The sequence below is a fragment of the Peromyscus californicus genome, unplaced genomic scaffold, assembly GCF_007827085.1.
Source record: "Peromyscus californicus insignis strain IS unplaced genomic scaffold, ASM782708v3 Scaffold_13__1_contigs__length_99412109, whole genome shotgun sequence".
NCBI lineage: Eukaryota > Metazoa > Chordata > Mammalia > Rodentia > Cricetidae > Peromyscus > Peromyscus californicus.
The window spans coordinates 59,751,808-59,769,489 of record NW_026294424.1 but is presented as its reverse complement, the minus strand read 5'-3'; the positions used below and the strand labels follow the sequence as shown (position 1 = coordinate 59,769,489).

The window sequence follows — 17,682 nt, the reverse complement described above, 5'->3', positions numbered from 1 at the left end:
AATAAAAATACAGGTGTATTCGTTGTATAACCACAGATCCAAACTCTCAGCTCAAAGGGAAAAAACTTTCATCTTTCACATGAATTTTTATTTCTCCTGCTAACATCCCCTGCTGACTCCAGGTGAAACTGTTCGGATAGAAGGGATTTCAAAAGTCTTCAAAGTTATCATTAAAAAACAAAGCAGGTTGTGGCAGAGGCAGGCGGATCTCTGTGAGTTCGAGGCCAGCCTGGACTACAAAGTGAGTTCTAGGAAAGGCGTAAAACTACACAGAGAAACCCTGTCTGGAAAAACCAAAAAAAACCAAACAAACAACGAAGCAGAGCTTCAAAGTGAATGTTTTCTATAGAACACACTTTATATATATATTTATAACACCTACCCAGCGCTTCTGTCCTCACAAGAGTACGCACACAGCTCAATCCGCTCCATTTTCTCTGGGTCTGAAGAACTCAGGATTATGGGCACCGAAACAAAACGCTGGTAGTGCTCCAGCATTCTCGCGATTTTCTCCTTGCTTACTCCATGAATATTACGCCTGAAAATTCCAGGGAACAGAAAGGTGGGAAGAATGTTGGCAACCAAGGGGGGGAAAAAAAAGAACACACAAACTCCAAGAGAACAGTACATTTCTTTTTATTCGGCACTGGGGATTGAACTCAGGGTCTTATGCATTCGATATAAACACTTGACCACAGAGCTCTATCCCTAGCACCATTAACGGCACATTGCTAATGTGTGATGATATAAGAATAGCAAAACTTCTTACCTAATATGTACTATCTAGTCCTAATTTTTTTAGTCTCATTTTGTTTCAGGAGGTTTGTGTTCATTTATTTTAAGGTGTGGTCTTGCTATGAAGCCTGGGCTGCTGACCTGAAACTTGGGATCCTCCTGCCTCAGACTTTGGGTGTTGGGATTCCACCACCACACCCAGCCTAGTCAGGCTCTCTTGAATTGTCATTTTATCAATCATCCTACACAATTTGTCCCAGGTATCCTCTACTAATTCAGGCGAAAGAAGGCTTCAATAACCTTAAAAAGAAGTTGTTCTAAAGCTCTGCAAAAAATAAATAAATAAATTTAAAAGTCTCATAAAACAATGACTGTCATTATTAACTCTGAGCAATAGTAATCTCACTATAGTGACTCTGAGTAAATGTCCCAAAGTGCCTTCCTGTTATAATAAAACCATGTCCCAGCTAAATCAAAACAAACACATTTTATTACATTTTAAGTTCAAACAATATTTTAAATTCCTAGCATATTAAGTCTCTGGATGGCCAAATATGAAATTTATTATTTGTGTTTCCAGTCTTGCTCGAATACTGGAGTGCTTTTGTTAATGAATTCGCAGTTGGTTAACCCTAACATGGGAATCGTTGGTCTCAACTGAGGGTACTTTCTGGATTTGCACAGCCAGGAGGTGGGGTGTTATCTTCGGTCCCTCTTGAGTTGGTTTCTTAATGAAAACACCTCAGTCGTGACTCTCTTAACTTGGTCTAGATTCAAGGCTTTATATCTGAATTTCAAGGCTAATATTAGTGTTTGCCTCTTGAGTAAATCTGGCTTTCATATTTACCTACCTCGATCTTGTCTGGTTTCATACCACAGAGAAGCAAAGAGATAGAAAATATGAGAGAGGTTAAGAAACATAGACATAGAGGCCAGAGCAAACAACTGGTCTCATACACCACTGATTCAAGTCTGAAGAAGAGAAGAGGGATGAACAAAAGCAATTTAAAGATAATGCTGAGAATTTTCTAGAACTGATGACACAAATGTCCCGATTTCAGGAGTCAAACAAGATAAATCCATAACTAGAAACATATGCTAAAATTGTCACTCACCAAAGAAAAGTGAAGAGACATTAAGCTAAAAATTAAAGAAAAAGCTAGTCATAAAAACAGGAACTAATGATTGGAATGAGAAGATTTAACAGTAGTAATAGAAATAAAACATAAATGTTACTGCCAATAACAGACACTGGCTGATACCCCAGAATATATATAGCAAATGTCTTATAAGAAGGGGGATGATAAAAAGATTTCAAATGAAAATTTAAAAAGCAATAGTTGTACACACACAGACCCTTACTGTAAAGAAAAGTTTAAAGGTAAACACTGGCAGACAGACTCCGATTAAAGAAAGAACTATGCTGCAATGGGAACCGAAGCACAAGGAAAGACTTGAGCAAACCCACCCCTCGTGGATAAACCGCAGGATGGTACCATGGAAGCTAATGGGCACTACCACAGGAAGTGTTTTCAAATAAGTCCTTGTGTTTGTGAGGAGGAAGGCTAAGAAAAGTGGTTTAACTTAGACTTGAGCTTTGCAGAGTGAAACATGTAAGGTGGCCACTAAAAGAATATCAACAAAGCATATATAATTTAGAAATTACTATAGAAGGAAACAGACTTAAATTTCATCCAAATTTCTAAAACATGATGAGAGAAAAACTCCACATGGATAACTTTTTTAAAAAATAACAACAATCATAGAAGCCGGGCATGGTGGCACAGGCTTTAATCCCATCACTTGGCAGGCAGAAGCTGGTGGATCTCTAAGTTCAAGGCCAGCCTGGTCTACATAGTGAGTTCCAGGTCAGCCAAGGCTCCACAGTGAGACCTTGTCTCAAAAAACAAACTAAAGCACATTGAGACAGAAGGTGGCCAATAACAAAACATCCATAAAGAGCTGTTTCATCATCTGGAGCCAAGATGGGACTGAGTACTACGGTATTTGCCTGAAATCTAACACTTGAGAGGTTGAGGCAGGAGGATCAGGAGTTCAAGGCTAGCCTGGGCTACAGAAGACCCCCTCCAAACCACTGTGCACCACCACTACCCCCCCCCCAACACACACACACAAGAAAAAGCCAAGGTAGACAGAGAAAAAAGTTTACAGCCCAGCCATGCTAGGTACAATAAATACATAAACATTAAGGATATCAAAATGTTGAAAGTAAAAGTATAAAAAGAAAAAATTCTCAAATATTAACTGAAAGGATGCTGGTATAGCTTTATTAAGTAGAAACCAGACTTCACAGCAAAAGTGTGAAAATCTTAAAGACAAAAGAAAAAAATCCCTGGGAAGGGATAAAAGCCAGTTAGTTAGAGTAACATCAAAAATGATAAGCTCTTAGGAATTTCAGCAACTACCCTCCAAATATCTAAAGCAAACACAGGTGGGTTGACAGAGAGAAACTGATGGACAATATAACAGAGGAAGTTCAGCACACTATCTCACATCAGAAGAGTTCACCACCCATTGCCAAAAATTACCCAACCAGAGCAACCAAGAGAAAAGCAAGCACTACAGCAATCTATATGACAGCAGGAATGAAGGCTGAGTCCACAGTACCAGAGCAGGACCAGTACACTGTGGGGTTTCACATGCATGTGTGTTGTATGTGTGTGAGTGCACACACGCCACTGCACCCATGTGGGGGTCAGAGGACAGCTTGCTGGAGCTGGTTCTCTCCCTCCACCGTGCGAACCCTGGGGATCAAATTCAAGTCCTCAAGCTTGGGAGCAGGTGCCTTTGCCCACTGAGCCCTTTCACAAGCCCCCAGTGCACATGCTCATGAAGCAAGTGTGGAGCACTTAAGAAGTGACAACGGGGCTGGTTGTGGGGACACAGACCTCAAACCCCAGAGCTCAGCAGGGGGTGGGGGGTGGGCAGAGTCACGCAGTTCCGGGCCACGAGGACTGGTAGGATAGAGGAAATTCCAACTGAAAAAGGAAATACTCAGTTTATGGTACCAAAACCAGGCAAGGCAGGTCAGGGAGGGGAAAGTTGATTGTTAACCCCACTCATCTACACAGATGGAAAAATTCCAAACACAACACAGGAAAGCAGGTCCACTACATATCAAAAGACAACAAAAAGAAATTGAGTATGACATGCTGCAACATGATAAACTGTGCAAACACTGTAAGTGTAAGATGTGTAACAGGATCCAGAAGAGGAAAACCCCCAGAGAGAAAGCAGTAGGGGTTGCCAAAGGAGAAGGAACTGCTGGGGTACATTTCTTTGTGGAAAAAAAAAAAATGTTTCCAAATTAGACAGTGGTGATGGTCATACAACACTGTGAATATATTAAAGTCAGACTGTTCTAGTTAGTATTGAAATTATTACAAAGAAACTATTCTGAAATTGAGTTAAATCTTCTAAAAGAATACACATCATAAAGGAAAAAACAATGAATGCTCATCTTTTTGTTTGTTTGTTTGTTTGGTTGGTTGGTTGGTTTGGTTTGGTTTTTCAAGACAGGGTTTCTCTGTGTAACAGCTCTGACTGTCCTGGAACTCACTCTATAGACCAGGCTGGCCTCGAACTCACAGAGATCCACCTGCCTGCCTCTGCCTCCCGAGTGCTGGGATTAAAGGCGTGCACCACCACCAACCGGCCTGAATGTTCATCTCTTAAATAAAATTCAAGAAAAGCAACCAAAGGGCAGGGGCAGGAGAGAAATAACTGCAGCCTTTCCCTCCCACTTTCCAGTGTTCTAGAAGCTCCAGCACATGGCTGACGGGTGCCAACTCCCAGGTGCTGTCCTAGCTTTGGATACTAGCATGTTATACAAGGAAATACACAGCCGACCACACAAGACAACTGGAGATTTCTCAGCCATGTATTGTGAATCTCCCGACTTATCATCAAAGTAGGGGTAAGGACCCATAAGCTGGCTCAGTGGGCACAGGCTTGCTTGAAGGCCTGAGGGTATGAGTTTACCCCTGGGACAGAAGAGAACTGACCCCAAAGTTCTCCTCCGACCTTCTCACACGTGACATGACATATGAGTGCCTGTACTCATTCATACATACACACCCGCACACACAAATAAACATTTTTAAAATAATGATTTTGAAATGAGATAAAACATACACAACATAAAATGATACCAATTTTCAAATAGACAAGTCAAAACCTAATCAGTTTTGTTTTACTCAATCATTTATAAAGGAAAAAAAATCTAGATAAACTTTTAATCACTGCTGTGGAATAAAAAGCTATGTCAGAAAACCTTCAAGTTTTACCTTGCAAGTTCCTTTGGTTTGAACTTCCACCACGTGTCTGGTTCCCGGAAAAGGACCTTATATTTATGCTTCTGAGACTACATACAGAAAAGACAAAAGAACATGTGAATAATTTTTCCATGAAATGAAATGCGATGTTTGCAAATCGTATCACATTAGAAATGAAAGCCCCTCACAGGCGACCTGGTCCGCAGATAAAGAATCTGTCTGCTAGGGGTGGAGAGACGGCTCAGTGGTTAGGAGCACTGGCTGCTCTTCCAAAGGACCCGAGGTCAATTCCCAGCAGCCCCATGGCAGTTCACTCCTGGGGATCTGGTATCCGTGCACAGACATACGTGCAGGCAAAACCCCAGTGTATATAAAAAATAAGTGAATCTTTAAAAACAATCTCTCTGCTCCCTTAGAGAGCTGGCAAGGATTATTGGGAGGGTTTGTACTCCCGCTAACCTGCTGTTTTGGGGGTGTTTGTTTTGAGATAAAGTCTCAAGTAGCCTGGATTGGCCGTGAATTTGCTTTGTAGAAGAGCTGGAATTCCTAGTAAGCACCCTCACACTGGCTCTTCCTGAGAAGGGGACACATGCATTTTGAAAGGCAGAAGATTCTACTTAAAGAAAGAGTAGGAGGCGGGGTTCACCAGGGCTGGAAGCAGCTCCTAGCCTCTACTTTGTCATAATTCATTTTTCTTAGCAAACATCAGCGAGCACAGTCACAAAAACCAAGAACAAACATCGAAAATTCAATCTAGGAGTCCTATCTAAACTCGGATCCTCTTCCCAGGCTTCCGGGCTCACTTCACAGCCCTAGTTAAAGTTACCCGTGGCGGTTTGAAAGAAAATGGCCCGAAAAGGGAGTGGCACTATTAGGAGGGGTGGCTTTGCTGGCGTAGGTGTGATCTTATGAGGAAGTGTGTCACTGTGGAAGTGGGCTTTGAGATCTCTTATATGCTCAAGATAACACCCAGTGTCTCAATCCATTTCCTGTTGCCTGCAAGATATAGGACTCTCAGCTACTTTTCCAGCACTGTGTCTGCCCGCACAACACCATGATGATAATGGACTGAACCTCTGAACTGTAAGCCATCAATTCAATTACAAGTTTTCCTTTGTAAGAGTTGCCGTGGTCATGGTATCTTTTCACAGCAATTGAAATTCTAACTAAGACACTACCCTAGACAGCTAAAGTAGGTCAGAATTAAAAAACTGGAATAAATTGGAATAAGAAGAAATGCAATTTTACAGTCTCCCTGACCCAGCGATTTACTTCCAAAATGTTACGTTACTGATAGTTGTATAAAGAGAACAAACATGGATAGACATAAACAAATACATATGCATGCCAAGATACTTTAGTTGACTATTATTTGTAATAGCAAAAGAACAGAAAGGTCAGACTATTAATATGAATTTATCTAAATAAATGAGGATATACACATAAAATAAAAACTTTTGTTTAATGCTTTTTGGGGTTCTTGTTGTTTGTTTGTTTGTTTGAAGACAGGGTCTCTATGTGTAGCCCTGGAACTCACTCTGTAGACCAGACTGGCCTCATAACTCAGTGATCTGCCTGTCTCTGGCTCCTAAGTGCTGGGATTAAAGGTGTGTCATGTACCACCACCAAGTCATCTTAAAGACTTGTTTATTCATGTATTTTATATATAATGTCTTCACACACACCAGAAGAGGGAATCAGATCCCATTTACAGATGGTTGTGAGCCATACTGTGGTTGTTGGGAATTGAACTCAGGACCTCTGAAAGAGCAGTCAAGTGCTCTTAACCGCTGAGCCACCTCTCCAATCCCCAAAAACATCACTTTTAAAATTCTATATTAAAATGAAAGAAAAAGAATCATCCTTTAAACTGATGAGAAGTAAGACAAATTTTTTTTTTTTTTTTTTTTTTTTTTAGTTTTTCAAGACAGGGTTTCCTCTGTGTAGCTTTGTGCCTTTCCTGGATCTCGCTCTGTAGACCAGGCTGGCCTCGAACTCACAGAGATCCGCCTGCCTCTGCCTCCTGAGTGCTGGGATTAAAGGCATACGCCACCACTGCCCGGCAACAAACAATTTTCTTTTGGGAGAAAAAGGAATTATTCACACATTTGTACATGCACAGAAAACACCTGGAAAGATTCTCAAAAACAGTATTAAAAGTACTTCTCTCTAGAAAAGGGGACTTTAGGCACTGTTTTAAAGTTTGGATATTTATCAGATATGCATTGACCCATCAAAGACCAAAGAAACCAGGACAAGACTCACTCAGTACCTGTGGCTCCTCCCAGCAATTCTCACCCCACCCCCTACCCTAAACCTCTCCAACCCAGAGGCCAGGCTTCCCTTCTAATTCCTATGAACTCATCCATTTTGGCTAGATGCCCCTCTTTCTTCCTCTCTTCTCTTCTCAGGGCCCTGGTCTATTCTGCTGGCCATGTTCAGTCTGGACTCTTCCAGATGCCTCTGGCTGTTCTCTTCCTCATATCTACAATGAAACCTTTTCCTCAACCATACCACGGATCGATACTATCCTCATTTTTATTCAGTGTTGTTATAATTTAAAACCTGTGGCCAGGGCTGGAGAGATGGCTCAGAGGTTAAGAGCACTGCTTGCTCTTCCAAAGGTCCTGAGTTCAATTCCCAGCAACCACATGGAGTAAAAAGAGGGAAAAAAAAAATCTGTGGCCAACAACTGCTTCTCCCATGTCTCAGCACTCTAGTGTGGTTATAGTACACCCATCAACCACTGCACTTTTACACTGGACCCATTCCTTCTTCTCTCAGACATTGTGCATCTTTCTCTTCCTTTGACTTCATTCCATGATATATAAATACCATCCACTTATCTGTCTCATCTTCTACTTTCCATGCACCAGCTAGTTACCAGATTCCTTTTGTAAAAGTCTATGGCCAAGGGGTGGTGGCGCACGCCTTTAATCCCAGCACTTGGGAGGCAGAGGCAGGCAGATCTCTGTGAGTTCAAAGTCTGCCTGGTCTACACAGTGAGTTCCAAGACAGCCAGGGCTACACAGAGAAACCCTGTCTCAGAAAGTCTCCAAGACTCACCAGTTTCTTCTTTAGTCTCTCTCCAGCCCTCCCGAACGGACGGCCATCCCACCACAAACTGGCCGATGCCGACGCCCACTGCTGTGGCTGTCAGTGCACCGCTCCGCTTCCCTGCTCTTTCTCCATCACGCACGCTTGTGTCTGCCCCACCCAGCGGGCAGGTATTCTCGTCAGGTTGTTCAGTTTGTTTTGTAATGCTAGACCTTCCTTTTCATCCATACCTCTACTCAAAATGCAGTGCCTTGCCGGGCGGTAGTGGCGCACGCCTTTAATCCCAGCACTCGGGAGGCAGAGCCAGGCGGATCTCTGTGAGTTCGAGACCAGCCTGGACTACAAAGTGATTTCCAGGAAAGGCGCAAAGCTACACAGAGAAACCCTGTCTCGAAAAACCTAAAAAAAAAAAAAAATGCAGTGCATGAGACTTGGTCTTCAATCTAACACTTTAGACCTAGCCTGATCTCCTTGTATCCAAGTGTTCATGAAGAAATAAATGAGTTTGACACTCTGTGAGAAGCAGGGTCTCTTATATACGTCTGAGTACAGTTAGGGAGACCCAAGAAATCAATACTGGAAAAGTAGGGTTTGGGTTTGGGTTTGGTTTTTTTGAAACAGGGTTTCTCTGTGTAACGCCTGATATGGAAAAGTGTTTTAATATTTTCAATCATATAAGAAAAAAGGAAGCAGGGCGGTGGTGGCGCACACCTTTAATCCCATCACTCAGGAGGCAGAGGCAGGCAGATCTATGAGTCTGAAGCCAGCCTGGGCTACAGAGAGTGATCCAGGACAGCCAGGGCCACACAGGGAAACCCTGTCTTGAAAGAAAAAAAAAAAAAAAGGCTGGAGAGATGGCTCAGTGGTTAAGAGCACCGACTGCTCTTCCAAAGGTCCTGAGTTCAATCCCCAGCAACCACATGGTGGCTCACAACCATCTGTCATGAGATCTGGTGCCCTCTTCTGGCCTGCAGGGACACATGTAGGCAGAATACTGTATACATAATAAATAAATAAATCTTAAATAAATAAAAACTTCATATTTAAAAAATAAACAAGAAAGAAAGAAAGAAAAAAGGAAGCTGTGTATAGCAGAGCACACCTGCACTTCCAGCACTTAAGAGGCTAGAACAGACAAAGTAAGAGTTCAAGGCTGCCTGGGTTACAAAGTGATAAAAAAAAAAAATTACAGAAGACAAAAGAGTTAGAATATCAGAAACAAAGCAATGGGAACCCTTTATTTTCTACTTAAGAAAATTAAGTGTTAGGGCTGGATCAATGGCTCAGCAGTTACGAGAACAGGCTGTCTTGTAGATGACTCAGGTTCAATTCAGTGCCCACATGGTGGCTCACAACCACTTGCCACGCCAGTGCCATGAGGTCCAATACCCTCTTCTGGACTCTGCGGGCTGCTACCCGCAGATGATGCACATGAACAAATAAGTAAGAAAAGACAGTATCACCAGCTTTCTAAGAGGACAACAGAAAATACAGGAAGACTACAGAGGAGTCTTGTAAGACTCAGACAGCCTACCCCAACACTGAGTATTTTAGTCAACAGCTAAAAAGCAAAGTATATTTCAACTCCCAATGAACTAAAATCAAATCTACTGCTCCTATAGTGAAATACATTGGGGGAGGGGGAAGGTGAGGCAGGGGCATTTGACACATGGTCTCTCTATGTAGCCCTGGCTCTCCTGGAACTCCCTATGTTGACCAAGCTGCTCTTGAACTCAGAGATCCACCTGCCTCTGCCTCCCTTAGCTCTGGGATTAAAGGTGTGCAATACCATGCACAGCTTTCAAGACATTTTTTTTTTTTTTTTTGGTTTTTCAAGACAGGGTTTCTCTGTGTAGCTTTGCGCCTTTCCTGGGACTCACTTGGTAGCCCAGGCTAGCCTCGAACTCACAGAGATCCGCCTGGCTCTGCCTCCCGAGTGCTGGGATTAAAGGCGTGCGCCACCACCACCCAGCTAAAATTATGATTTTTTTTTTCAAGACATTTTTTTTCCCTGAAAGGTGAAGAACTATACTTAAAAAATAGTTCAAGTGCATTAAACATGATGCCTAGTGTTACATTTTAAGTTTATATTACTGTGTTTAAGAGATCTATAAAACAAAAATGCGTCTAACCTGTAAGCCCCACTTGCCCAAGAACAGATAACTTTCTAAAATGCTGGGGGCTGTTGTTCATGTAAGATATCAAGCCACTTGTTTTCACTTCTGTAAACAAGTATGGTTGCCCCAAATGCACAGATGTGTGCTTCATCACACAGAGGCAGGAAATACACAAGAATGTGTCTTACCTCTGACTACAGGAAGGCAGGAAGTAAGTACCCTTGTGAGCTTTGCCTTTATAAACCCCTGACTAATGTAATCTGGAGCCACATTCTAAGCATGAGTCTCAGATATAGACCTGGCCAGTATCCATGGTCCTGGCTATTACTTAATAAAGCCTCTTTTTGTTCAAATCTATTAGCTGCCAGACTGGTGAATCTCTGAGTGACTGCAGACCCTTTTGTTAGCAAAACAAATGAGATGAACAACAGCCTGGATGTTAAGGACGTAAAAAGGAACTGCAGTATGCATTCAACTAAGGAAGCATAAATTCCACTTCCATGTTCAAGGCATGTGCTAGTAATGGAGGACTGCATCACCCCCCAAAAAGGAACTATAATAAAAGCTTCATTTATCAGCTGTAGTCAATAAAGTTACTGTATACCAAGCACAGCGGCACACCTAGAAGATGCAATGGAAGGGAGGGGAGGAAGGAGGGAAGGTAACATTTGAACATCGGAATTTTCAGGCTGGGTGAACCTAGCTGGACAGAAAAGCTCAGTCAAACCGGTTGTCTTCCTCTCCTCATTTCACCAAAGACCAAACCAGGGCAAACCAAGATAGTCTCAAGTACTTGAGAATCACTGGCGAGATTAACACCCCTTCAGTGACTCCAAACCCAGTATTACAAAATTATGGTACAAACCAAAGCAACATATGGCTTCATTTCCCATGCTTGGAGGTTTGTATTATCTATGATTACTGGAGATACCTTCTTCTCAAATGCTTCTTTTGCTGAAAAATACAATACAAAATGTTGTCATTGTAATAATATTAAATACAGAGTGGGCACGGTGGTGAAAGTCTAGACATTAGACTTCCTGGTAGGCAGACAGACAGAGAGGGGCCATGGCTAGGTAATAAAAATAAAGGTCACCAATTTCCAAGATGGCCAGTGTTGTGTGATACTTTGTTTGTGTTCTGACAAATAAAGCTTGTGTGGAGATCAGAGGGTGGGGAGGAGACAACCTAGAGGAAGAGGGCAGACCAGAACGCATGGACAACTTGTCATTTTCTTTACTACTGAGACACTAGAAGAGAAGACGGATTTCCGACAAGATCCCCACTGCTTACATGAAACCTAAACATTCCAATCCTCTCCACAAAATTCAACTTTATTTATTACTTTATGGAGGGGAATGAAGAGAGGGAGACCTGTGTGTGTGTGCGTGCGTGTGTGTGTGTGTGTGTGTGTGTGTGTGTGCGCGTGCGTGCGTGCGTGCGTGCGTGCGTGTGTGTGTGTGTGTGTGTGTGTCACACAGGAGTGTGAGGTTGACATGGGTCTCTCTGTAGACCTGTAGCCCAGGCTGGCTTTGAACTCACAGAGCTCCACCTGCTCTGCCTCCCAGTGCATGTGTCAGCCCTGCCCAGCTCAGGTGCTGTCCTTACTTTTGAGGCAGGCTCTCTCAATAAACCTGGCACCCACCCATCTGGCTAGACTGCCTGCCCAGCCAGCCCCCGGGCCTCCTCGTCCCCACCTCCCCAGCACTAAGATGACAAGCACACACTGCCAGGGCTGACTTTTCTGTGGGGGCTGAGAATTGAACACATGTCCTCCTGCCCCAAAATTTTATTGTTTCTTTTTTTGGGGTTTTTTGTTTTGTTTTTTTTTTTTTTGGTTTTTTTGAGACAGGGTTTCTCTGTGTAGCCCCTGGAACTCACTCTGTAGACCAGGCTGGCCTCTCAGAGGTCCTCCCACCTCTACCTCTGAAGTGCTGGAATTGAAGGCATGCACCACCACACCTGGCTAATTACAAATTCTTTAGGGCTGGGGTTGGCCATAGCTCAGAGACAGCACACTTGTGTGGCCTGTGTTAAATACCACAAGTCATGAGGAAACAAAGTTTTTGAAAGTGCTGTGTCTCTCAAAAAACAATCCTAAGAAAACTTTCTCTTTATACAACCTACTTTTAACATTATGCAGACCCTAACACCTGCTCTTACCTCGATTCTGGTTCCATTCATGGGCTTCTCCTAAGTACTTTACATCAAACTGGTACTGTCCATTTATATAAAAATAATCATCAGTACTAAGAATGACTCCACTTGGGTTATCTTCTTGCAAAGTCCTATGAATGACAAAAGGGATTATTTTCATTAATTTTCCTTCCAAAATTCTCTTTTATGGTCATACTTCAAATAGAAATTTAAGTAATAATATTTAAAGGAACAATAAATTCAAACAAATTACACTGGAAATTCTCTAAGCAAAAGTTCAACTCGCCGGGCGGTGGTGGCGCACGCCTTTAATCCCAGCACTCGGGAGGCAGAGCCAGGCGGATCTCTGTGAGTTCGAGGCCAGCCTGGGCTACCAAGTGAATTCCAGGAAAAGGCGCAAAGCTACACAGAGAAACCCTGTCTCGAAAAATCAAAAAAAAAAGTTCAACTCTTGGAAAGAAAAAAAAAAACTAAGCCAAGATAGGTCTTTTTTGCTTTATACAAATTACTCAGAATACAGTTTGGTTTGGTTTTATGAAACAGGTCTCACGCATCCCAGGCTGGCCTCAAACTTACGACCTAACCAAGGGTGAGCCTGAACACCTGATCTTGCAGCCTTCACCTCGCCAGTGCTGAGACGGCAGGCATGGTCAGCACAGTGGTGCTCTTCTCCTTTGCAACATGCACGGTCTGAGCTCTCTGGACTACAGCTGTATGAACTACGGGTCACGCAGCATGAAGGCTGCTCAGATGTCCAGGACCTATGGAAAAGTGCTGCGTGGGTACGGCAGCCTCCCAGTAAGTCCAGGGCTGCGAAGATGGAGACGGGAGATGCCTGGAGCAAGCTAGCTAGCCAGACTTGCACAGCAAGCTCTGGGTTCAACTGAGAGACCCTGACTCAATGAAAAAGGGGGAACGCAATTAAGGAAGACACCCAAAATTAACCTTGGGCTTCCACACATGCCCACACATGTACTTGCAAATACACACAGACCTACACTTACGCAAACACACACATACCTAAGAGAAAAAAGGTGAAACCACACTGTGGGTCCCTTTCAGCTTTTCTCAACGTCCAGAATCAATTCTTAGCCTCTGTCTTCTACACTTACAGTATAAGGAAATTACATTAAAAAAAAAAAAGAGAGAGAGATATCCATCCATGACCTTTCCAATAAATCCAAAAACCGTGCTGTTCCATCAGGTCTCCTCATGTCACATGCTAATGCTAACTTAATGTTATGGACCATAATCCTACTTATTTCTATAAACTGATAGACAGCTCCTATTTTATGGCAAAAACTTCTGTTCCCTCTCTCAAAACCACACTTTGGCTTTGACCCTGAAACCTAGCTCTACGATCTATCACCTTTCAAAGTACTACTTTCATTCCCATTCATTTCACAAACAACTGCCATAACTGACTTTATATTAATATTTTAATACAAAATGTAAGTAACAGCCGGGCGGTGGTGGCACAGCCTTTAAACCCAGCACCTGGGAGGCAGAGTCAGGAAGATCTCTGTGAGTTCAAGGCCAACCTGGTCTACAGAGTGAGTTCTAGGACAGCCAGGACTGTTTCACAGAGAAACCCTGTCTCGAAGAAAGAAAAAAGGTAACATTAAATTACTTTATATTGCTATTATTGGGGCTAGAGATGTAGCTCAATTGGTAGAATGCTTTCCTACCATGCACAGGGTCCTGGGTTTGATCCCTATTACCACATGAGTCAGCTATGATGGCACACACCTATAATCCCAGCCCTTGAGAGTTTAGAGGCAGGAGTACAGAAATGCATGACCTTGGCTACAGTACCTGTGAGTTTGAGAACAGACTGGGATACAAGACCCTCTATCTCAAAACACACACACACACCCCTCCCATGCTATTGCTAAATCAAAGAAAAAAGTCAATGGCTACAAAAATAAATTCCAATTCAGGAGGAAAAAAAGCAAATATATCTTAAAGTTTAAGGGCCAAGGGCTCTGGAGAGGAACTAAGGAAGTAATACTATTAACGACCACCTTTGAAGCCATAATTACAGGGCTATTTCTAACCTCGATTCCGGTCTCCCACATCAAAGCACTAGCAACCTATGCAAACTACAAAACTGGCAGGAAAACTTCAGCAAAGGAATTGTATTTCCAACAAAATAAAGCTTTAATTTGAACACTCTGGAGTCAGAGACAGAACTCTGTGAGTTCAAGGCCAGCCTGGTCTGTATACTAAGATCCTGGTTAGTCAAGACTACACAGTGAGTAAGACCCTGTCTCAAAAATCAAAAGTAAAAAGTTTAAAATCCTTGGGTTGTGTGATAACTACTATTCATCTCTCTCCCTTATAATCATGTTTCGTTTGTTTTTTGTGAGGCATTTTATTTTTGTTGTTTTATTGGTTTGTTTTTTTGTTTTGTTTTTGTTTTTGAGACAGGGTTTCTATGCATAGAACTTGCTCTGTAGACCAGGCTGGCCTTGAACCCAGGTATCTTACTGTCTCTGCCTCCTGAGTGTTGGGATTGAAATTTGTGCTAGGATTAAAGGTGTGCGCTGCCACGCCTGACAATTTTTCTTAGTTTTCAAGTCTGGCTTTTATACCCCATAAACAAAGTTAAACTCATCTTTCTCCCATTCAAATTAGCTCTCATCCACAGAAAGGTATTTCATAGTCTCAGGATCTTAAAACTATCTTTAATTTTTTTCTTTTGTCTGTCAAAGATGTTCTGAGAAAAGATTTCAATAACAACTTTTAGAAAAGAGTATTTTTTGGTTTTGTTTTTCAAGACAGAATTTCTCTGTGTAACATCCCTAGCTGTCCTGGAACTCAGTATGTAGATCAGGCTGGCCTCAAACTCAGAGTCTATCTGTCTACCTCTACCTCCCAAGTGCTGGGATCACAGGCATGCAACACCACTACCCAGCTAACGAATATTATCTTAGAAGAAATGGCAACGAAAAAATACTTGCGTTATTAACCACCTGTTTACAAAGTATTCTGTATATTCACATTAGCTGTACAAATTCATGCATTATTCTTTCGAGAAGATGCCAATCAAACTTCCTACCTTGCCAGAAAGGACTTCCCCGAGCCGGGTAGCCCTCTGAGAAGCACGAGCACTAAGCCCACGTAGGCCGTGGTCTTCTTCCTGGCGGGCTGGGCCACGGGGGCCTCCTGCACTTGGTAAGCGCTGGCTCCCTCACTGTTCCTCCACACCTTCGTGGGGGAAGTGTGGGAGATAATGGAGGGTGGGAACGTGTAGTTGACAGGTCTCCAGTGTGCAGCTGTGGTCACAACAGGCGCTACGAAGCCATGGTTGCCTTGAAAGAGGTCAAAAGCAGGAATCATGGGATTCCAGATAGGTGGAGGCGGCGGAGGGGGGAGGAGCAAAGGGAGAGGGGTGAGGACTGGGCAGTAATTCATGTCCTTCCCCTTCGGTGGCAGTTCAGGATGTTTGTGTGGCTTGAAACCAAATCCTTCAGAGGGCACAAAAACATCAGGCACAGAAGCAGACTTTTGGTCCCCATCTGCACCTGGTAAGTCACACCCTGGACTTTGCAGAGGAAGATTTGAAGGAACCTGAGGTTCACTGGAACCCAAATCTACCAGGGCTTGAGAACGCTGTGCACTAGGACACTCGGGTTCTAAAAGGTCTTTTGGTCTTTGGTTAAAATTGCCACAACCCCCACCAGAGCCATTTGCTGGATTTAAAGAGCTAGTGAGAGGAGAGTCTTCGGGGAAGCTCCCTTCTAATGCCAGCGTGCTCCCCTGTGGACAACTTTCAGGCTCCTTCAAAACTGAAGGCGAAGTTAGTGGGTTTGAACCTAGCGAAGCAGCCGAACTCTGGAGAATTTCACTGTTTGACCCCGTATTCTGTACAGAAAGAACGGAAGGCATACCACTTGAATCTGAATTCATAAAGGTAGAAGGGTCATTAAAACTCTTAGCATCTTGCAAAGGCAAAAATGAATATACTTGGTCATCAGGGGAAGAATTCAATTTCTCAAAAGCATTCTGTATTAAGGAATCCAAGTCTTCAGTTAGCTGCATATCCAAAAATGAATCCAGTTTTGAGTCTTCACTCTCCCCTGCAGGAGGCTGCATCTCCATCACCGCACGGCCTGACGCGCCTGGCTTGTCCTCACAAGCAGCCGTTGGTGAAGGGGAGTCTTCCATCTTGGCATCCGCTGCAGATAACTCTAACAGACAGTCCATGGCATTTTCAACTGCATGAGAACAATGAGAGTAACAGCAAAAATGCATATACACACTGAAAATGTATCAGTATCCAGGTCATCTTTGGAAAATTAACACTACTCTAGGAAATCAAAATCTATGTTAGGTAAGTATCAGAGACAGAGTCATGGAATAGTGTTCTTTCAAACTGTAATAAACTACTATCAACTAAAAATCTTTGATCAGTTTAATGAGTATAAACAAAGACTATATATATTAAGGTCATTTATAAAGGTCCTAAAGTCAGCTGATTCATTCAACAATTATTTACCTACTGGATGTCCTATTAAGGATAAAATATTTTAAATATGTATTCTCTTAGTAAATCTATTAATTTACATGGTCCACACTATGTTTTTCACAATATAAAAAATATATGCAAGCCGGGCGGTGGTGGCGCACACCTTTAATCCCAGCACTCGGGAGGCAGAGGCAGGTGGATCTCTGTGAGTTCGAGGCCAGCCTGGTCTACAAAGCGAGTTCCAGGAAAGGCGCAAAGCTACACAGAGAACCCTGTCTCGAAAAACAAACAACAACAACAAAAATATATGCATCGCGCCGGGCGGTGGTGGCGCACGCCTTTAATCCCAGCACTCGGGAGGCAGAGCCAGGTGGATCTCTGTGAGTTCGAGGCCAGCCTGGTCTCCAAAGCGAGTACCAGGAAAGGCGCAAAGCTACACAGAGAAACCCTGTCTCGAAAAACCAAAAAAAAAAAAAAAAAAAAAAATATGCATCAGAAAAACTTTGCACAAAAATGAAGACATATTTTTAATACAAAGGACTTTATAAAATTCAAATGGACTATAAAGACATGTACATTAAAATATATCATAATATAAATTAAGCAGTGTATACTTCTAATAACGTAGAAATATTATAGTGACAGGAGAACAGGAAAGATTTCACATAAAGTAATATATGATCTGGCACTTAGAAGATTAAAAATCAAATTGCCAAACAGGGCAAAAGTTAAAGCCAAGCTTGAAAATACAAAACCACCTTTAGTCCCAGCACTCGGAAGGCAGAGGCAGGCGGATCTCTGTGAGCCAGCCTGGTCTACATAGAGAGATCCAGGACAGCAGAGGGCTACA

The 17,682-nt window shown here is 42.7% G+C and overlaps 1 protein-coding gene across 11 annotated transcripts in view; it reads right to left on the bottom strand.

Annotated features, from left to right (window-relative positions):
* N4bp2 (NEDD4 binding protein 2) overlaps positions 1-17,682 on the bottom strand; it is a 72,169-nt gene that overhangs the window by 28,595 nt on the left and 25,892 nt on the right. For 9 of the 11 annotated variants that reach the window (XM_052735010.1, XM_052735008.1, XM_052735007.1 and 6 more), the window contains 6 exons: positions 15,423-16,581; positions 12,368-12,492; positions 11,070-11,158; positions 5,043-5,119; positions 3,645-3,734; positions 383-538 (listed from right to left, as the gene is read on the bottom strand). In XM_052735010.1, the coding sequence (XP_052590970.1) occupies positions 383-538; positions 3,645-3,734; positions 5,043-5,119; positions 11,070-11,158; positions 12,368-12,492; positions 15,423-16,581 (1,696 nt within the window). The remainder of the gene's footprint in view (positions 1-382; positions 539-3,644; positions 3,735-5,042; positions 5,120-11,069; positions 11,159-12,367; positions 12,493-15,422; positions 16,582-17,682) is intronic. The other 2 variants (XM_052735013.1, XM_052735011.1) reach the window with 2 other exon arrangements.